Source organism: Hyla sarda, chromosome 5 (genome assembly GCF_029499605.1).
Source record: "Hyla sarda isolate aHylSar1 chromosome 5, aHylSar1.hap1, whole genome shotgun sequence".
Lineage (NCBI taxonomy): Eukaryota > Metazoa > Chordata > Amphibia > Anura > Hylidae > Hyla > Hyla sarda.
Genome location: NC_079193.1, coordinates 32,502,243 through 32,524,736, shown reverse-complemented (window position 1 = coordinate 32,524,736; position 22,494 = coordinate 32,502,243). Strand labels below are relative to the sequence as shown.

The window sequence follows — 22,494 nt, the reverse complement described above, 5'->3', positions numbered from 1 at the left end:
TGAGATAGATAGATATGAGATAGATAGATAGATATGAGACAGATAGATATGAGATAGATAGATAGATAGATAGATATGAGATAGATAGATAGATAGATAGATAGATAGATAGATATGAGATAGATAGATAGATATGAGATAGATAGATATGAGGCAGATAGATAGATAGATAGATATGATATACATAGATATGAGATAAATAGATATGAGATAGATAGATAGATATGAGATAGATAAATAGATAGATATGATATACATAGATATGAGATAGATAAATAGATATGAGATAGATAGATAGATATGAGATAGATAAATAGATATGAGATAGATAGATAGATAGATATGATATAAATAGATAGATATGAGATAGATAGATAAATAGATATGAGATGGATAGATATGATAAAAATAGATAGATATGAGATAGACAGATAGATACAAACTGGAAAGGCAGGAGCAGCACAGCCAAAGTAATCCACAGTGCACTGGGGTGGAGATAGGCCAGGAGACACAGTCCCAATCGCAGACCGTGAAGTTAAATCCAAAATAAAGAAAGTCCTGGCAGCACTCCCCAAAAATGATAGATTTATTGACACAAGTGGATGTCAATAATTCTATCATTTTTGATCCTTATGGGAGTGCTGCCAGGACTTTTTTTTATTTTAGATAGATAGATATGAGACAGATAGATAGATATGAGATAGATAGATATGAGATAGATAGATATGAGACAGATAGATAGATATGAGATAGATAGATATGAGACAGATAGATAGACAGGAGATAGATAGATATGAGATAGATAGATATGAGATAGATAGATATGAGATAGATGGATATGAGATAGATAGATATGAGATAGATAGATAAGCAGCACAGGTCTTACAGGTTCTGTGGATTTTGGACAAAAATCCTCCATGTAAAAATGAATAGAGTCCCAGAGCACACAAAGGTAAAGTGCAAAAAGCTGGATGTGTTTATTCCATCAGAAAGTGCGCAGTACAGTTACGTTTCAGCAGCCTGTACTGTACTGCGCACTTTCTGATGGAATAAACACATCCAGCTTTTTGCACTTTACCTTTGTGTGCTCTGGGACTCTATTCATTATTAGATTAGATTAGATTAGACTATATGGATTTCGGTTTGTCTCTTTCCCCTAATGCATAAAGGTCCATAAAGACAAGATTGGGTGAACCTGATGAGGGAGAACGTGACCGGCCCGGTGTGACATGTTAAAGTGAATATAAATGACAGTAACCCTTTACATCTCCGGCCTCATTCTGAGGGTAGTAATGTAGCTGCATTTTATTATAATCACAGATATAAGACCCCAGATCACAGTGTTACACCCATCGTCCAGACACCGTATTATGGCCTAATTCAGACTGTTCATTGTTATACTGACAGGAACCTCATCTACTTTGTATATATCAACATCATTTCTTATAGAACCCTGAACAGGTGACTAGATATGAAGTAATAAGAGTTTACATAATAGTGAGTCCAGCAGGTATACTAGCCGAAAAAGAAATAACCAGATGGAAAAGACAAGTTTATGGTACTGGACGTCCATGTGGTCCCCATAACACCCACCAGATGTTTCCATTGAGAGAAGCTTTGTGTTATTTTAGTTAGAAGAGAAACTCTATATCCATAATCTACCCCCCCCCCTCCCCCATGGAAGTGACTGAACATGAGACCTTTGACCCCTGTTTTAATTCTTGAAGTCCTATTGACATTTTCATACCATTGAAACAATCTTATAGGACAGTCTTCCCCAACATGTGGGTCTCCAGCTCTTGCAAAACTACAACTCCCAGCATGCCCAAATAGCATGAGGATAGACATTCAATATAAAAGTCACAGAAGACTGCTTTAAAGGGGTACTACAGTGAAAAAAAGGGGTTTTCAAATGAACTGGTACCAGAAAGTTATACAGATCTGTAAATTACTTCCATTTAAAAATCTTAATCCTTCCAGTACTTATCAGCTGCTGTATGCTCCGGAGGAAGTTGCGTAGTTCTTTCCAGTCTGACCACAGTGCTCTCTGCTGCCACCTCTGTCTATGTCAGGAACTGTCCAGAGAAAGAGAGGTTTGCTATGGGGATTTGCTCCTGTTATGGACAGTTCCTGACATGGACAGAGGTGTCAGCAGAGAGCACTGTGGTCAGACTGGAAAAACCTTCACAACTTCCTGTGGAACATACAGCAGCTGATAAGTACTGGAAGGATTAAGATTTTTATATAGAAGTAATTTACAAATGAGTTTAACTTTCTGGCATCACATTTTTTTTTCCCACCGGAGTACCCCTTTTAGATTTTTTTTTTCCCATTAAAGGGGTACTCCGGTGGAAAACATTTCTTATAAATCTACTGGTCCTGGAAAGTTAAACAGATTTGTAAATTACTTCTATAAAAAAAAAAATCTTAATCCTTCCAGTATTTATCAGCTGCTGTTATGATCCACAGAAAGTTTTTTTCTTTTTGAATTTTCTTTCAGCCTGACCACAGTGCTCTCTGCTGACACCTCTGTCCATTATAGAAACTGTCCAGAGTAGGAGCAAACCCCCCGTAGAAAACCTATTTTGTTCTGGACAGTTCCTAAAATGGACAGAGGTGTCAGCAGAGAGCACTGTGGTCAGGCAGAAAGGAAATTTAAAAAGAAAAGAACTTCCTGTGGATCATAACAGCAGCTGATAAGTACTGGAAGGATTAAGATTTTTTAATAGAAGTAATTTACAAATCTTTTTAACTTTCTGGCACCAATTGATAAAAAAAAAAAAAAAAATGTTTTCCACCAGAGTACTCCTTTAACCCCTTAAGGACTCAGACAATTTAATTTTTGCGCTTTCATTTTTTCCTCCTCGCCTTCTAAAAATCATAACTCTTTTATATTTTCATCCACAGACTAGTATGAGGGCTTGTTTTTTGCGCGACCAGTTGTCCTTTGTAATGACATAACATAACTCATTATATCATAAAATGTATGGCACAACCAAAAAACACTATTTTTCTGGGGAAATTAAAAAGAAAAACGCAATTTTGCTAATTTTGGAAGGTTTTGTTCTTTATTCTGAGGGTCGATGCGATTAAAATGATACCCATTATTACATACTTTTCTATTATTGTTGCGCTTAAAAAAAATCACAAACTTTTTAACCAAATTAGTATGTTTATAATCCCTTTATTTTGATGACCTCTAACTTTTTTCTTTTTCTGTATAAGCGGCAGTATGAGGGCTCATTTTTTGCGCCATGATCTGTACTTTTTTTTTTTCGTTCACCGTACGGGATCATTAACATTTTATTTCAATAGTTCGGACATTTACGCACGCGGCAGGAGACGCCGGGAGCCGGAAGGAGAGGGGACCTCCGTGCGGCGTTCTGAATGATCGGATCCCCGCAGCAGCGCTGCGGGGATCCGATCATTCATTCAAATCGTGCACTGCCGCAGATGCCGGGATCTGTATTGATCCCGGCACCTGAGGGGTTAATGGCGGACGCCCGTGAGTTCGCGGGCGTCGGCCATTGCCGGCGGGTCCCTGGCTGCGATCAGCAGCCGGGATCAGCAGCGCATGACACGGGCATCGCTCCGATGCCCGCGGTTATGCACAGGACGCAAATGTACGTCCTGGTGCGTTAAGTACCACCGCACCAGGACGTACATTTACGTCCTGCGTCCTTAAGGGGTTAAAGGGGTACTCCGGCGCTTAGACATCTTATCCTCTATCCAAAGGATAGGGGATAAGATGCCTGATTGAGGGGGTCCCACGGCTGGGGACCCCCGTGATCTTGCATGCAGCACCCCCAGTTAAAATCAGTCCCTGGAGAGTGTTCGCTTCAGGTCTGATTACCAGCGACCACAGGCAGGCGGCATGTGACGTCACGCCTCCGCCCCCGTGTGATGTCACGCATCGCCCCTCAATGCAAACCTATGCAAGGGGGCGTGACAGCTGTCACGCCCCCTCGCATAGGTTTACATTGAGGGGCGGAGCGTGATGTCACACGGGGGCGGAGCCGTAACGTCACACGCCACCAGCCCCGTGATCGACAGTAATCAGTCCCAGAGCGAACATGCTCCGGGGACTGATTTTAACTGGGGGTGCTGCATGCAAGATCACAGGGGTCCCCAGCGGCGGGACCTCCGCAATCAGGCATCTTATCCCCTATCCTTTGGATAGGGGATAAGATGTCTAAGCGCCGGAGTACCCCTTTAAGGACACTCATAATCTACATATATGCAGAATGTGTTTGATCGGTGAGTGTAGAACCATTGGGAACTATAAAGAACGGGGTTTCATGTCTTCCCTGCTTGAATAAATCAATGGTCGGACTTTAGGATCATATCACCACCAGAATACTTGGAGGGGTCAGTAGCGTGTGCTCTTTGGTGTGACAACTGTCCCCAGTGGCCCCCACAGATCACGAGAATAGGGGTTCAGTGTCCTGTATAAATCGGGACATGCACGCTGCTGTCGGACTCTATGGGACTGGTGAAGTTAGCTGACCACAGCCACCAGTCCCAGAGTTTGACAGCAGCGCGCATGTCCCAATTTACACAGGACCCCTATTCTTGTGATCTGTGGGGGTCACTGTGGACACCACCAAAGAGCACACGCTACTGACCCCTCTAAGTATTCTGGTGGTGATATGACCACTAGGACTGATGTGAAGGGGGCATGCAGTCACACCAGAGACAAGCATAAAACATCGGGAATGCCATTAGAAAATTGCCATCATCATCCTTCTCCTTGACACGCCGAGTCCCCGCAGTTTATACATTCTTTCCATTTATTCACGTTATTTCCGGAATGTAATGGAACCCTCAGATGTAAGCGGAAAAATATAATTTATATGCTGCTCTGATTTAAAGGGAAACTCTATTAGGAAGGGACTTATATTCCTCTTCACTATTTACTCGTCCTGCACCCCACCTTATGGAATTATAGTACAGTGCGCGAGACATTGGCCATGATTATGGAACACAGTGCAGCCACTCTGATCTGATAACCTAACCATGTTTTTTCCCTTGAAAAAATCAGATTAAGCTAGAAAAATTTGGCTTAAAGGCTTACTCTGCTCCCCAGCGTCCGGAACTGAATGTTCCGAACGCTGGGTGTGGGCTTCCGTGTACACGCCCGCCCCCTCGTGATGTCACACCCCCGCCCCCTCAATGAAAGTCTATGGGAAGGGGGCGCGACGGCCGTCGCGCCCCCTTCCCATAGACTTTCATTGAGGGGCAGGGCGCGACATCATGAGGGAACACGGAAGCCCGCACCCAGCTTTCGGAACATTGAGTTTCGGACGCTGGGGAGCGGGGTAACCCTTTAAACAAAATGGCATTCAGCCTAAGCATGGTCCTAATGCAGTGTTTCCAAACCAGGATGCCTCCAGCTGTTGCAAAACTACAACTCCCAGCATGCATAGACAGCCAAAGGCTCGAACAGAGTCTCCTAGTGCCTCCTATATTCGGGCTGCATATGCCATTTAAATGGGACCAAAAAATGTGTGGTTTGCTGTGCTGTCCACTCTAGTTAAAATGGGGGAGATTTAACAAAACCTGTGCAGAGGAAAAGTTGCCTAGTTGCCCATAGCAACCAATCAGATCGCTTCTTTCATTTTGCAGAGACCTTGTTAAAAATTAAAGAAGCGATCTGATTGGTTGCTATGGGCAACTTTTTATTGATAAATCTCCCCCAATGTGTACATCAGTAGATGACTCTATTCAGGCTATTGAAATGAACGGCGCCCACCGCTCTCTGGCATCTGGAGCAGGGGCACTAAAGAGGAGGGCATCTGGAACTGGGGCAATAGAGAGGAGGGCATCTGGAACTGGGGCAATAGAGAGGAGGGCATCTGGAGCAGGGACACTAGAGAGGAGGGCATCTGGAGCAGGGGCAATAGAGAGGAGGGCATCTGGAGCAGGGGCACTAGAGAGGAGGGCATCTGAATCAAAGGTGCTAAAGAGGAGAGCATCTGGAGCAGGGGCACTAGTGAGGAGGAGGGCATCTGGAGCAGGGGCACTAGAGAGGAGGGCATCTGGAGCAGGGGCACTAGAGAGGAGGGCATCTGGAGCAGGGGCACTAGAGAGGAGGGCATCTGGAGCAGGGGCACTAGTGAGGAGGAGGAGGGCATCTGGAGCAGGTGTACTAGAGAGGAGGGCATCTGGAGCAGGGGCAATAGAGAGGAGGGCATCTGGAGCAGGGGCACTAGAGAGGAGGGCATCTGGAGCAGGGGCACTAGAGAGGAGGGCATCTGGAGCAGGGGCACTAGAGAGGACGGCATCTGGAGCAGGGGCACTAGAGAGGAGGGCATCTGGAGCAGGGGCACTAGAGAGGAGGGCATCTGGAGCAGGGGCACTAGAGAGGAGGGCATCTGAATCAAAGGTGCTAAAGAGGAGAGCATCTGGAGCAGGGGCACTAGTGAGGAGGAGGGCATCTGGAGCAGGGGCACTAGAGAGGAGGGCATCTGGAGCAGGGGCACTAGAGAGGAGGGCATCTGGAGCAGGGGCACTAGTGAGGAGGAGGGCATCTGGAGCAGGGGCACTAGAGAGGAGGGCATCTGGAGCAGGGGCACTAGAGAGGAGGGCATCTGGAGCAGGGGCACTAGTGAGGAGGAGGAGGGCATCTGGAGCAGGTGTACTAGAGAGGAGGGCATCTGGAGCAGGGGCACTAGTGAGGAGGAGGGCATCTGGAGCAGGGGCACTAGAGAGGAGGGCATCTGGAGCAGGGGCACTAGAGAGGAGGGCATCTGGAGCAGGGGCACTAGAGAGGACGGCATCTGGAGCAGGGGCACTAGAGAGGAGGGCATCTGGAGCAGGGGCACTAGAGAGGAGGGCATCTGGAGCAGGGTCACTAGATAGGAGGGCATCTGGAGACGGGGGCACTAGAGAGGAGGGCATCTGGAGGAGGGTCACTATAAAGGAGGGCATATGGATCAGGGGCACTAGAGAGGAGGGCATCTGGAGCAGGGGCAATAGAGAGGAGGGCATCTGGAGCAGGGGCACTAGAGAGGAGGGCATCTGGAGCAGGGGCACTAGAGAGGAGGGCATCTGGAGCAGGGTCACTAGATAGGAGGGCATCTGGAGACGGGGGCACTAGAGAGGAGGGCATCTGGAGGAGGGTCACTATAAAGGAGGGCATATGGATCAGGGGCACTAGAGAGGAGGGCATCTGGAGCAGGGGCAATAGAGAGGAGGGCATCTGGAGCAGGGGCAATAGAGAGGAGGGCATCTGGAGCAGGGGCAATAGAGAGGAGGGCATCTGGAGCAGGGGCAATAGAGGAGGGCATCTTGAGCAGGGGCACTATAAAGGAGGGCATCTGGAGCAGGCGCACTAGTGAGGAGGAGGGCATCTGGAGCAGGGGCACTAGTGAGGAGGAGGGCATCTGGAGCAGGGGCACTAGTGAGGAGGAGGGCATCTGGAGCAGGGGCACTACTGAGGGACAATCAGGGCAGGGGCACAGATAAAGTAGGACACTGCACATAATATATATATACTGTACACTGTATATGCTGGGAGCCAATAGAACTTGCCAGGGGGGAGGTGAAGGGCACTTGGAGCAGGGGCAAAGGACGGGGGTACCTGGAGCAACAACAAAAATACCCCAGGGTGAGCAGGGAGGGGGATGCGAGAACTGAACCAGGGCAGAGACCCATCAGACGCCTCATATATCTCTGCACACGGTATATCCCGGGAGGGAGCCTCCTCCGTACACCGCTCACCCCCCGCCTCCAGCACAGCTCAGCCCCGGCCTCAGGCTCCCTGCTCGGCCGCTCACACACACGGAAGCGCCCGGCCTGGTGGAGACGGACGAGGCCGCACAGGCCGCAGGGACCTCGGGATCGGGTGATGGCGCCGCTGCGGGTGCTGGAGCTGTACAGCGGGATCGGGGGCATGCACTGCGGCCTGGCAGGTAACGGAGACACGTGGCCTCCATGTTTATCCTCCCCCAGTACACACATGTGCGTCCGGTGTATTCAGACCGTGCGGCTGCGCTGCGTTTACCACAGGCGAAAGTGATTTATTGTACTGTAGAATTCCTTTTATCTGGCATGGGTGGGCTGGCTAGGTGCTGGATTATTGGAGACCATAGACCAGTGTTTCCCAGCCAGTGTGCCTCCAGCTGTTGCAAAACTACAACTCCCAGCATGCCCGGACAGCCGAAGGCTGTCCGGGCATGCTGGGAGTTGTAGTTTTGCAACAGCTGGAGGTACACTGGTTGGGAAACACTGCCATAGACACATAGGCATGGTTTGTTAAGCCCTAAGTATTAACCCACCCTCCATGTGGCAGGCTTAGTCCCCCCATATGTACATCATGGCAGTGATAGGGTTACACTCAGGCTTCTCAGTCGCCAACAATGGAGAGAACATGGCGAATGGCGATCACATGACCCCAGTTACAGCAATGGCTATTATGTGGAAGATGGGAATATCCCTTACCGTAGCAGGAGCAGCAATTCGCTTTTCAGTGCTACAACCCGTCTACGAAATTTTACTAAAACAGCGTCTGGGCATGCTGGGAGTTGTAGTTTTGCAACAGCTGGAGGCACCCTGATTAGGAAACACTGCTTTGGAATTTGCATGGGGTTTGTAACCTAGAAATGTCCTATGACGATTGAAGAAGAAACCTTCTAACTCCTCATATATTAAAGGGGTACTCCGCCCCTCGACATCTTATCCCCTATCCAAAGGAATGGGGGGATAAGATGTTTGATCGCGGGGGTCCGGACGCTGGGACCCTTGTGATCTCCGGCGAGGCATCTCAGTCATACGGAGCACGGAGCAAACTCCGCTTAGTGCTGGATGACGGGTGACCACAGCTGTCGCACTCCCTTCATTCATGTCTATGGGAGGAGGTGTGACGTCTATGTACTAGCTGTCACGCCCTTTCCCATAGACATGAATGGAAGGGGCGTGGTGCGACGTTCCGAACATAGAAGCTCCAAGCTTTCGTGTTCCGAACACCGCAAAGGGGGTCCCATTGGCTGGACGCCAGTGCGAACAGACATCTCATCCCCTATCCTTTGGGTCATTTCTCCTGTAGTGGCGCTACAAGGGATTTGAACACTTGCTGCCTAGTTTTGTTACATTAACCCTTTAGAGTAGTGACAAGGGGATTTTAGGGTGCTCACTGCTGTCATTGAGTCCCTGAGAGCCCCCTTCATGGTGCACAGATAATTCTTATTCTCTCCTATTCAGTGGTGGGACTAGGGCTGGGCTGTTTGCCCGTAGTACACACACAGTTACTTCTTCCATTACTTCTCTGGCCAGTCACATCACTTTACCTACTTCTCCTTGCTATACCATGACATAGTTGCTGTAGTAATGCACAGAAATTAACAGGTACAGTGCCGGGACATCATTTACAGTACACTACTATAGATGGCATGTGGAGGGAGAAGGGGGTTACTGATGTGCTGACTTTGCAAGGTGCTATGTTAGCAGAAAAGAAATAAACAGCAGCACAGCAAGGAAGGGCTTACACTAAGCACTGAACTGATGATGATGACAAGCTAAAGTGAGGGGGTCCCTTGCTCGTCAATGCCCTTCTATTGGCCAGAGCAAACAGCTCATGTTCTGATGGACCCGGCAGGTCATTCATTGATGGCAATTGCAGGGGAAATACATTGAATTCAGGACGCTTCACTCAGACTGGTTCTAGCCAGCCATGACATCTGGAGGCCAGGAGGATTCCTCCCCAGCTGCAATTAGGTAAAGGGAACATGACAACTACAACGCTCCTATTATTGAGCCCATCCCTACCTGTGATATAGATGTCTTCCTCAGAGGCCATACTATATAATCTTTGTTTTCCTTCGACTTGTTGTATTTGGACAGGACGGATCAATATATATATATATATATATATATATATATATATATAAATTGCACCAATTTGCTGTCCAAGTGTATCGCTTTGATCTAAACTGTTTTAGCTGTTTTTAACTTTTACTACGATTTTACTAGGATACCTCGTTCCAACTCACCATCTTTTTGGATGCACATTCATTATCCTCACCACAGATGACCAATGCATTATCCTAACTATACCTGGTAAAAGCATCATACTGGTTATCGACAAGTGGGGGTCATGCTGCCACGTTTTGATGGTGGAAGAATGTAGCTGTCAAATGCATTTAGGGCAAGGGTCAAGATCTGGTCCCTAGGGGCTCTTTTCAACTCTGAAAACACAAGTTATATCCCTGCAAGATTTCCCTCGCTTGTCCCTTTCAACCCCTTTTTATACTGAAGCCACCACCTGGCGATTAGCTTATCGTTAAATACATAGGGACCTCCTGAGTAATAGGTGAGGTCTCAAGCATTTCAAGAGACTGGTCATGAGGGAATTGTCTTGATGAGACAACCCTTTAAAAGGGTACTCCCGCCGCTGGGGACCCTCGCGATCTCTGGAACACGGAAGCGTGGAGCTTCCATGTTCGTGACGACACACCACACCCCTTTTATTCATGCCATGCCTCCTCCCATAGACCTGAATGGAGCGGGCGTGGCGGCTGTAGTCGCCAGTCATCTGGCACGGAGCAGAGTTCGCTCCGTGCACTTATGACCGGGGTGCCGTGTTGGTGATCGCAGGGATCCCAGCGGCAGGATCCCCGCAATCTAACGTCTTATACCCTATCCTTTTGATAGGGGATAAGATTTTTTACACTGGAGTACCCCTTTAAGGCTAGGTTCACATTGCCGTTCGCATCTGAACCAATTAAGGGTCCAATCGGCTTTTTTTCCCCCTTTTGTAAACGGCTACTGCCGGGTCCTGACAGCCCCCATTCAGTTGCTGAGAAAAAAAAAAAAGTATTTCTCGGTCGTCTACATTGGGGGACACAGGAACCGTGGGTATTATGCTGCTATCACTAGGAGGCTGACACTAGGTAAAAAAAAAAAGTTTGCTCCTCCCAGCTCCTCTGAGCTAATCAGTTTTAGCTTAGTGTCAGTAGGAGGCAGACGGAGCTCTAGAGCTCTCCAGACCTGGTCTTTGTTCTTTTCTTTTTTTTTTTTTTCTAGATGGCTCCAGTTAGCTTTTCTCTCCTTTTTTATTTTCATAGGTTGGGATGACAGGAGCAGGGCGCTGCCTGGTCTCCCACTTGGGAAGTAGGGGCAATGCACATAAGGTATGTACCATTAACCCCACTCGCCAATGGTCAGTTTTTAGTTGGTCGACCCTTGGTCTGAGTCCCCCTCTGGCCCCTGCTCGCCCTACCTCTTGCGGCCTGACATGATGCAGCGCGGCACCATACTGGCTGAAGACACCTTGGGTGAGTATTTCAGCCTCAATGGTAAGTATCACTCCCATCATCCGAACCTCCCCCCTCCATCCCTTATTTTGATTGCAGCACCGGGCACAGAATGGGGGAAACTTTATTGGGATTGTGGTGGGGGTGATAGGACAGTACTTGGTGTGTTCTGGCATGGGGTCCCGGAGGCACCTTTTTACTTTCATTTCGGTTGCAGTGTTCAGCTGCGGCTTCTCCTCAGTGCCGGCGGCCATTAGTCTGTGTGGCTGCGGCAGTCGGGCGCTCACGCTCCGGAGCCGCAGCTGCTCGTACCTGTTCAAAGTGGGGCTGGCGGTGTTTTACTCTCCGACCCCGCTCCCCGGCGTTTCACCACGGCTGTATGGACTTACTGGGGCATATATGAACGTGGCCGGCACTTTCAATCTCCGGCTCTGCTCTAGCCCTGCCATTCTTCTGGCACGGGCTCGGAGGTCGCAGCCGGGTTCCTGACTCTTCCCCCCCAACCCCCCCACGCTGCACTGACCAATTTCCGGCAGCACGCGCTATAGGGGTCAGGGAAGCCTCCTATCACACGGCAGCGCACGTTTCTGGGGTCACATGATCCCCTCCTGGCCCTATCTCCAGCCAGCACGTTTTAGGGGTCATAGCTGACTCCTCCCCCCTGTGCTCCTGCGTCCTTCTCCTCAGGGGGTCTCTCACTTCTCCCCTGCTGCTGAATCTGCTGCCGTTCTCCACAGCTTCTGGACACAGGAACCCTGGATGAGCTCACTCCTTGTTACCTGTCTGTCTGTCTAGCGTTTTCATGTCGGACCCCAGACCCTTCTCCAGCCAGTGGCCCCTGCCTTGATCGCCTACTTCTGTTTGGGTTGCAGAACCAAGATGCTTGGAGGTTTTACCAAACCTACTTTTTCTGCCTGCACTATTGCGCGACCCAGCCCTCCCTTGACCGACCCTCAGGATGGTCCGCCGGAGCGTTTGTCCCCTGAGCCCACTCCAGGTTGGTTTCAGTCCATCTCCGATTTGGCGCGGGTGTCGCAGGTGGTGGCTACCGCCCTGGTGCGCTCCTCCTTGCAGCCGTCTGTCCAGGACACTTCTGCGGCTTCCCAGCACCGCTCCTTCAGACACTATCCTCACAAGCGCCTGAGACAGGAGTAATTGGCCTCCTCTTAAGGGCACGGTTCTTGATCCATCGCTCCTGTTGCAGTAGCTGGCCTCTCTCCCGCAGCCGTTCTCCCAGGAACCGCTCACAGTCTCCTCCACGGTTCCCGGTCCACCTCGTCCCACTCCAGGGATCCTACGGTCTGTTCCAAGTCTCCTGGAGAACTTGATGACACAGAGTTGGACCCACCCTCTGACTCGGAGGAAATGTCCCATATGTCGGACATGGTGGACAGCCTAGTGTCAACTGTCAGAGACACCTTTCACTTGCAGAACGCTGGAACTTCCGAGGCAGTTCCGGAAGTCTCCTTCCGCAGGGCGAGACGCCCTCCCCAGGTCTTCAGATCTCATGTTGAATTTGATGAACTCTTGGACGCGGTTTGGAAGCACCATGAGAAGTCAAATCCAATCTCTCTCCCTCTCAGTCCCTGGTTTTTCTGGGACTCCACTTCGACACCGCGGCGGCCAGGTTTCGGCCCCCGGCGGACAAGAGACGTAAGGGAGAACGGCAGGAAAGGGCCAAGACCAGGATAAAGTGGTGCTCCGTCGCGTCCCTTCTTTTCTGCTGAAGGTGGTTTCTTCCGTCCACCTCACTGAGGACATCATTCTCCCCTCCTTTTGTCCCAACCCTTCCCATCCTCGGGGACGCTCCCTCCATAAGTTGGATCTAGTTTGAGCCCTTAAGGCCTATTTGTCGGTCAATTCTTCTTTTTGGTGCTGTGACTCGCTGTTTGTGATTCCCGATGGACGGTGCAAGGGGCTCCCTGCTCCTAAGGCAGTCATCTCCAAGTGGATCCGGTCGGCCATTTCGGAGGCATATCGCTGTAAGGGGAAAGGTCCCTCCCTTTCGAGTTACTGCTCACTCTACCCGCCCCTCTTTAGAGCGGTCCGGAACAGGGCTTCTGCTATGCAGGTGTGCAATGCGGCCACTTGGTCGTCAGTGCACACTTTTGTTAAATTCTATCAGGTGCACACTTTTGCATCTGCCGATGCGGTACTTGGTTGCAAGGTTCTGCAGGCGGCGGTCCTCCGCCTGACTTCCTCTTGCTGGGATTTTGGTTTTTCCTACCCCAGGGACTGCTTTGGGATGTCCCACGGTTCCTGTGTCCCCCAATGTAGGGGACCAAGTAAATTAGATTTTTTTATACTTACTGTACAATCTATTTCTCGGAGCCTCATTGGGGGACACAGCAACCACCCATCAGCTGTTATTGGTTTCCAAGTTTTGGTTGGTTGTCTCTTAGTGAGGGTCTCGGTTTGTGTTTTTGTCTGGGTTGTTCCTCGTTGTTTTTCTCTTTTTTTCTCCTACTGCATTGGGACTAAACTGATTAGCTCAGAATCAGTGGGCGGGTATATCCTGCTGGGAGGAGCCGACTTATTTTTTACCTATTGTCAGCCTCCTAAGGCTAGGTTCACATTGCCGTTGTGCTCTGTCCAATTCTGTGTCTATTCGATAAACCCACAGTCGTGGGTCAGAGCACAACTGACACTACCAGGTTCCAACAGATCCCACTGACTTGAATGGGGTCCGTTTGGGATCCGATAGTTTACCGGAGAAGAATATTTTGTACACCACTAAACTCCTGTTCTTACGACGGGCTTGCCAACTGACCCACCCCCCTACTGATCAATTTTAGGGTACGTTCACACGAGCAGACCCACAGGGTAGTTGACACTGCAGATCCGCTGCTGAAGGACCGCTGCATGGTGGCTTTGCAGGTGCCTTCTTGGAGCGGCAATACACCCCTACGAGCAGACACACTGCGATGTGCGAGTTGGCGCGCATGCGCGGTGTACTCGCACACCTGCGGCCGCTCCCCCTGTTCCATGAGCTAGGCCAAGAGCTGCTGCCATGTGCGAGTATACTGCGCATGTGCGCTGCAACTCACACTTTGCAGTGTGTCTGCTCGCTGCGGCGTATTGCTGCTCCGAACAGGCACATGTAAAGCCACCATGCAGGGGTCCTTCAGTGGCAGATCTGCAGCGTAAAATACGCATTGAGTCCACTCGTGTGAACATACCCTTAGTCCCATAATCCCTTACCCATACTCACAATCCTCCAGAAATAGATCCATTTCTGATCTCCTGAACACAAACGTCCCTTCACTCCAATCTGCGGTAGAGTGACTAATGTAATCCCCATGTCCGCTCGCTCTATCTTTAGAAGGGACAGTGACTTTTCATCAGATCCATGACCCAGCATTTAGTGTAACCATCCGGTAATACTATTCAGGAGTAAAAGCCAGCTGAGAAATCAGTGTTTGCTAAGTATATGTACCCCCCTCCCCCCCCCCACTATGTGACACCTCGACAAAGGGCCAAGGTTTACATTCCTAATGAAGCGTCACAAGAAATAATTAATGGGGTACTCCCATGCCCCAGCCTTCTGAACCAGATGTTCAGAAGGTTGGGGCACGGGAGTATCCCTTTACGGATCATGTTCATGAGTTCACGTAGATAGAAAAGAAGCATGTGACTGTATAATGTGAACTTACTGTATGGCCACATATGGATGGTGTTTGGATAGGCCTGACACTGACCGTCAGGACGTTCACTGGGTCGGGGGGATTTTCTGTTTCTCCGATGTGAAGGCGTTATGGGAAAGAGTCAATGTCTTTGAACTTTCAGCTTTCGCGAAGTCACAGATGGCATAAAATTAAACAAGTAGATCATTGATCAGCCGGAGCCATTGGATTCTTGATATTATGACAAGACCCTGAGAACAAAAGAACTGGGGCTTAAAAGTTAATCAAGTATAACATTTCTCCTCAACATTGGGGGGGGGGGGGGGTAGGATCCAGGAGGGCCCATAAACATTGGAGGATTGGCTGTTCCTGCTGAAATCTACATGTAGGACTATCTTCTATAAAATAAATAATAATAAGAATAATCAAGACAGATCTGATGTCCCCTATACCTAGATTGAATGAATTATCTATATAAATATCAAGACGCTCCATCATTGACTGTGATCCATAACTTCTTTTCGAGTAGCTGCAGGTTCCCCTGTAAGCCATTGTTTCCCCACCAGGGTGCCTCCAGCTGTTGCAATACTACGACTCACAGAATATCCCACAAAAAGTTATATGTTACTCAGTTTCTAATATGATCATGTTTATATGTGTCTACCACCTATATATTTCTCACAAATACCTTTTTCCTGTTTCTCATTTGGTTTTTCATTCTGTGCTTTGGAGGGGGCATGTCCTCACTCACCATGCATTCACTTCCTCCCTGAGTCTGCTGTACTGTCCTGGGTCTCATAATTCAATCACTGCATGTTGCTCTGTAACTCCCTCCTCTTTTTTATTTTAATGCTGCAGTCTGATAGGACAGGAGTGAGCACAGAGGAGTGCCAGTCCCACCCTCACTTTCTAGACTTTGTCCCTGCCTGTGCTTCGGCTGGGACAAAAATGATGCCATGGCCGAACTGGATTATGTTGTGGATGGTATGGGAACCCCTAGTGGTGTGTTTTTATAAACCATGATTTCTATGAAAAGGAAAAAATATTTCTTTTAGATGTACAACAGTTTTTGAATCTGACAGTGCCCATTTAATGTTTCCATTCAATTGTGCAAAGAAGAGATCTTATAAATTATGAGGAATTGAAACAATAAGTATATTAGAATGCAGCAGAACTTTTAATAATAATACATTTACATCACACCCTATCATGTCACGGTAGAGATGTGAAGGCTCCTAAAATCTCTAGTAGCAATAATTTAAATATATAATTAATAATAACAAATATATCATCCCACTCGAGAAATAATGCAGAATGGGTCACCATTATAGCCGAGCATTGCAAGGACGACGGTGGTCTAGACCTTGTGTGTATGGTACTATGCAAGAACACTATAGGACAGTGATTCTCAACCTGGGGTACAAGTACCCCCAGGGGTACTTGGCAGTTCTCCAGGGGGTACTTGAAAAAAATCAGTAATTGCAGCCACAGCCACTGGTTACTGGTCTGGACAACTTTTAAAGAAATGTTAGGCTGACGTCACTTCACGAGGAGCGGAGCAGGAGGACAGCAAAGGGGAAGCGCGGGCACTGGGCTGCTGTGGGCAGTAACTACCATCAGCTTCGTTGCTCCACTGCCCCTGCAGACCGGGGACCTACTACTATGAGCCATAACAATAGGTCCCCAGACCGGAGGAGCAGTGGAGCACCAAACGGGACAGTATGGTGGCCAACAACTACCGTATTTATCGGCATATGACACACATTTTTTAGGCTAAAGTCTATCTGCGTGTTATACGCCGATAAACAGTTTCTGACCCCGCAGAAGCCGATCCGTAGCTGCCCGCTTCTCTGCCCCTGCCTATCCTGGGGTCCAGAGACCGCCGCAGCCACTGCCCCATTGCCTCCCCCATCCCCAGTTTTATAATTGCCTGTTCCCGGGGTCCGCGCTTCTTCTGGCTCCGGTGTAATGAAGAAAACTGTGTCTTGAAGCGTTCTGTGTCCCGCGTTGTTGCTATGCGCTGCACAATGACGAGTGACGTCTTCAACACGACATCACCGTCAGTGGCACGGCGCACAGTGACAGCTTAGGACGCCGCCGGAGCCAGAAGCAGCGTGGACCCCAGGAACAGGTAATTATAAAACCGGAATGGGGAGGTAATGGGGCAGCGGCGGCAGTCTCTGGATAGCCAGGGGGAGAGAAGCGGTGGCAGCAGGACTCTAGACCCCAGGAAAGGCAGGGGGAGAGAAGCGGACAGCGACGGCCTCTCTCCCCCTGCCTTTCCTGGGGGCTTCTGCGGGGTCAGAAACAGTCTATCAGGGTATACACATGCACACACACGCACCCTCATTTTACCAAGCATATTTGGGTAAAAAGCTTTACCCGATAAATACGGTATATATGGGGGCATTTTGGAGGCCTAAAACTATATATGGAAAGCGGTTTGGGGGCCTACAGCTATATTTGGGGGCACAGAGGGGACCTAACTACTTTATGGGGACGCAAAGCGGGTACTATTACTGTGTATGACAATAAACATGGCGAGTTTGTAAATAGGTGGGTATTGTACTGCAGGAAGGGGCCTTTAAATGTTTGTTTGGCTGGTTCTGTGGAGAAGTCTTGTATGGGAGAAATCTTGATGGCGGTCTAGGCCAGATAGTGAAGAAAAAGTAAGCAACTCCGGTTAGAGAAGACGTCACTTGTAAATCGGGGACTGGGGAGATGGGAAGAGAAACAGGGCCTGTTATAGAGGAAAGTAAAGCATATGAATTATACTATAATCATTACACAAATGTCTCTAATTGGGGGGCGGGTACAATTTTTAGGAATGGGCTGTCAAGGGGTACTCAGGAAAAAAAAGGTTAATAACCACTGCTATAGGATACTATATATACCAGTGTGCCTCCAGCTGTTGCAAAACTACAACTCCCGTTGGCTGTCCGGGCATGCTGGGAGTTGTAGTTTTGCAACAGCTGGAGGCACACTGGTTGAGAAACCCTGATATATACTATTATAAGATGACATGTCCCTGCCTTCCACCCAGCCCCCAGTGTAGAGAGAGCTGGCGTGTCGTAGACCTTCTCTTATAGCTGTTTTCTCTAATAGTCGAGGTCATGGAGAGTGCGGTGCCTCAGTCCCTCCATTGTAGGAGTATGGGCATGAAGATTAAGCGCCGTGACTCATGGGGATTGGTATGCGAGTGTTTCAGCAGGTTAATAGAAGGGACACTCTCTGTTTCTGGACAGTGATTTTTAGTGAGACCGCAACTAAATATGTGTAAAGTTGTATTGAAGGAAAACTGTCAGCTTTCTCCACCCACACTAACCAGCAGTACTGGCTGGTAGTGCGGGGGACGCTGATCAATTTGATGCTAACCGTGTCTGGAACCGCCGAGCCGTTCGGCCGTAATCTTCTATTTTCGATATATGCTAATTAGGTACTAACTTGCACCGGCCGGGCTAACTGGCACTCTGACGTCAGCGTTTCCGGCCGCAGCGCCGCCCAGGTCATCAATATTTCTCCTCTCCCTCCGCCTCTCCCTCTTCTCCCCACTCTGTAATGAAGAGAGAGGGGAGGAATATTGATGAGCTGGGCGGCGCTGCGGCCAGAAACGCTGACGTCAGAGTGCGAGTTAGCCCGGCCAGTGCAAGTTAGCACCTAATTAGCATATATTGAAAATAGAAGATTACGGCTGAAGGGTGCAGCGGATCCGGGCACGGTAAGCATCAAACTGATCAGCGTCCCCCGCACTACCAGCCAGTACCGCTGATTAGTGCGGGGGGGGAGCAAGATGACAGTTTTCCTTTAAATCCTGTCCAGAGGAAAAGTTGCTGAGTTGCCCAGAGCAACCAATCAGATTCCTTCTTTCATTTCTCAGAGGCGTCTTCAAAAATTTACTTTTCCTCCGGACAGGTTTTGATAAATCTCCCCCATAGTGTCCTAGGACTAAATTACACCAAGTGTGCCAGGTCCTAGGGTATACCGTAATATGTTCTCCAATTGTGCATGTACGTGGGATCTGAATTTCTGAAGATGCCTACTCAGTCCCTGTTCTTAGGCCGGGTTCACACCACGTTTTTGCAATACAGTTCCCGTATACGCTTTCAATTTGAAAACCGTACGGAACCGTATTGAACACCGTATGCATTGACTCTCCATTGAAAACCGTATGCCAAAAGATGTATCCGGTTGCATCCGTTTTGCGTCTTGTACGGTTTTGTCCGTTTTTTCCCCATACCCAAAACCGTAGCCTACCACCGTATGGAAACCCTATATGGTTTTTTTAAACGTGGGAGTCAATGGGAGCCGTACAGACCTGTATGTGCGTACTGTTCCATCTGGTTTTCACCATACGGTTTTTGACTTTGCAACGTTTTTTTCTTGGAATTTCAATCAAACAAGTGAAACTTTATTCATAATAGAGTGAAAACTTAAAAACGTATATGTTTTTTTCTTAAAAACGGATGCAACCGGACATCATTTTTAAAACCGTATGATTTTTAACCGTATAGGAGTTAAAATTTGTACACACTTTTTGATGCAGTTTAGTCCGGTTTTGAGGAATCCGTTTTTCATCAAAAAACCCAGCCTTAGGAAGCATAAAACATTTTTTTTAACAGTCCCCTTCTTGTGTGTGGTGCTATATGAGACTATCTGGCACCCTGGCATATGGCTGCCAATCTGTAATAAATGGCTCCCAGTTGATGTTTTCTCCATCTAGACCATTTGCTTGGGCTGGTGGAATTCTGGATTCCCTATCCTCTTTGTCAGTCCAAATGCCAATGTTTTATATGCCAAAGGGCACTCATAAGCCTAAGTTATTGTCCCCCATAACAAAGCTTGCCATGCTGCCCCCATAACAAAGCTTGCCATGCCGCCCCCCCATAACAAAGTTTGCCATGCTGCCCCCATAACAAAGCTTGCCATGCTGCCCCCCATAACAAAGTTTGCCATGGTGCCGCCCAAAACAAAGCTTGCCATGCTGTCCCCTTTTCAAAGCTTTCCATGCTGCCCTACACAGTAAAGCTTGCCATGCTGCCCCCCCATAATAAAGCTTGCCATGCTGCCCCCCCATAACATAGCTTGCCATGCTGCCCCCCATAATAAAGCTTGCCATGCTGCCCCCCATAATAAAGCTTGCCATGCTGCCCCCTTTTCAAAGCTTGCCATGATGCCCTACACAGTAAAGCTTGCCATGCTGCGCCCCCATAACAAAGCTTGCCATGCTGCCCTACACTGTAAAGCTTGTCATGCTGCCCCCCCATAACAAAGCTTGCCATGCTGCCCTACACAGTAAAGCTTGCCATGCTGCTGCCCATAACAAAGCTTGCCATGCTGCCCTACACAGTAAAGCTTGCCATGCTGCCCCCATAACAAAGCTTGCCATGCTGCCCTACACAGTAAAGCTTGCCATGCTGCTGCCCATAACAAAGCTTGCCATGCTGCCCTACACAGTAAAGCTTGCCATGCTGCCCTACACAGTAAAGCTTGCCATGTTGCCCTACACAGTAAAGCTTGCCATGTTGCCCTACACAGTAAAGCTTGCCATGCTGCTGCCCATAACAAAGCTTGCCATGCTGCCCTACACAGTAAAGCTTGCCATGCTGCCCTACACAGTAAAGCTTGCCATGTTGCCCTACACAGTAAAGCTTGCCATGCTGCCCTACACAGTAAAGCTTGCCATGTTGCCCTACACAGTAAAGCTTGCCATGCTGCCCTACACATTAAAGCTTGCCATGTTGCCCTACACAGTAAAGCTTGCCATGTTGCCCTACACAGTAAAGCTTGCTATACTGCCCCACAGGGTATAACCTGCTAGGGAAGAACAATTGGAAACCTTGGTACGATGTTGTAGTATGAAGAACTCCCACACTAGATGTCAGTGTTCCCTCACCTGTCCAGGTGTGCTACATCTTCATAGGATGACTAACACAGGCATTTCACCTAGATGTCATGTCACAATGGGGGAAACTAACTATAGTATTTTGTCATGTTATTAAAATACTACAGTATAAATATATATATATATGTATGGGCCAATGTTACATCTGGTAACTGAAGTTAAAGGGGTACTCCGGGGAAAAAAATATTTTCAAATCAACTGGTGGCAGAAAGTTAAACAAATTTGTAAATTACTTCTATATAAAAATCTTAATCCTTCCAGTACTTATCAGCTGCTGTATACTACAGAGGAAGTTGTGTAGATCTTTTTGGTCTGACCACACTGCTCTCTGCTGCCACCTCTGTCTGTGTCAGGAACTGTCCAGAGTAGTAGCAAATCCCCATAGCAAACCTCTCCTGCTCTGGACAGTTCCTGACACGGACAGAGGTGGCAGCAGAGAGCACTGTGGTCAGACAGAAAAGAACAACTCAACTTCCTCTGTAGTATACAGCAGCGATAAGTACTGGAAGGATTAAGATATTTTAATAAAAGTAATTTAAAAATCTGTTTAACTTTCTGGCTCCAGCTGATTTGAAACAAATTGTTTTCCACCAGAGTACCCCTTTAAGGTGTCTTCCCATTTCCTCGGCTCTCAGAACTGCTTGTAGCCTTTAAGTTCAAATATACAGAGACGCTTCCTAATCCTTCATGACTTTGTCTGTGACTGTTTCAGAATGTGGAGTATCTGCCGAGGTGGTGGCAGCTGTGGATGTCAACACCACCGCCAATGAAGTCTACAAACACAACTTTCCGAATACTCCATTATGGCCCAAGTCTATAGAGGTACGTGCATTATCCATATGTGTTGAATAGTAATAGTGGTCAGTTTTGTCTTCTGTTTAGTCAGTCTTTGCACCTTGTCTAGCAGCGCTCGTGTCTGAATGACTCCCTCTGAATTTGTTTACAGCACTGGGTGCAGCGCAGAAGGCTTGTGACGTCACGGCCACTCCCCCTCAATGCAAGTCTATGGGAGGTGGCGTGATCGCCAATCATCCGGCACGGAGCGAAGTTTGCTCTGTGCACCGGATGTCTGGGGTGCCGCAGCTGAGATTGCAGGGATCCCCAGCGGCGGGACCCTCGCGATCACACATCTTATCCCCCTATCCTTTAGATAGGGGATAAAATGTCAGGGGGCGGAGTACCCCTTTTATGTTCAGATCTTTTTCATTGTATGGAGACCCGACCAGTGAGAATAAAGTCCAGGGATCAGCTTCCCGTCAATCAGTTTGAGTCTGAATTACCATGAGATGGGAAAATCTGTTGACTGGAGCGACTAGGAGCGAGGCCTAGTCATCAGGGCTAGACTATAGCGGGGTGGGATTTTACTGCCAACATTGTGGGGTTTTCTTGTGCAGTAGTGTTTAGAGCATACAGAGAATAGTGTGATCGAGATCCTGTGGAGAGAAACAACTCATAGATAAAAGGGATCAGAGGAGCCGAATACAACGCCAACTTACCGCCCCTTATCAACGATCGGCTATAACTGCAGACAACAGCTTCCAGGCCAATGTGTCTAAGGGATGCAGAAAGGTGTGACTCCATGTAGAAACATATCCTGGTCAGATGGATCCAGATCTCTGTGGAGAAACATATCCTGGTCAGATGAATCCAGATCTCTGTGGAGAAACATATCCTGGTCAGATGGATCCAGATCTCTATAGAGAAACATGGCCTGGTC

General features: G+C 48.4%; 1 protein-coding gene across 3 annotated transcripts in view; it reads left to right on the top strand.

Annotated features, from left to right (window-relative positions):
- The first annotated feature begins 7,405 nt into the window (after positions 1-7,405).
- The window catches only part of TRDMT1 (tRNA aspartic acid methyltransferase 1), a 49,795-nt gene continuing 34,706 nt past the window's right edge, over positions 7,406-22,494 (top strand). Inside the window, exons 1-2 of one of the 3 annotated variants that reach the window (XM_056519177.1) lie at positions 7,406-7,609; positions 21,490-21,599. In XM_056519177.1, the coding sequence (XP_056375152.1) occupies positions 7,510-7,609; positions 21,490-21,599 (210 nt within the window). In that variant the 5' untranslated portion in view covers positions 7,406-7,509. The other 2 variants (XM_056519175.1, XM_056519176.1) reach the window with 2 other exon arrangements.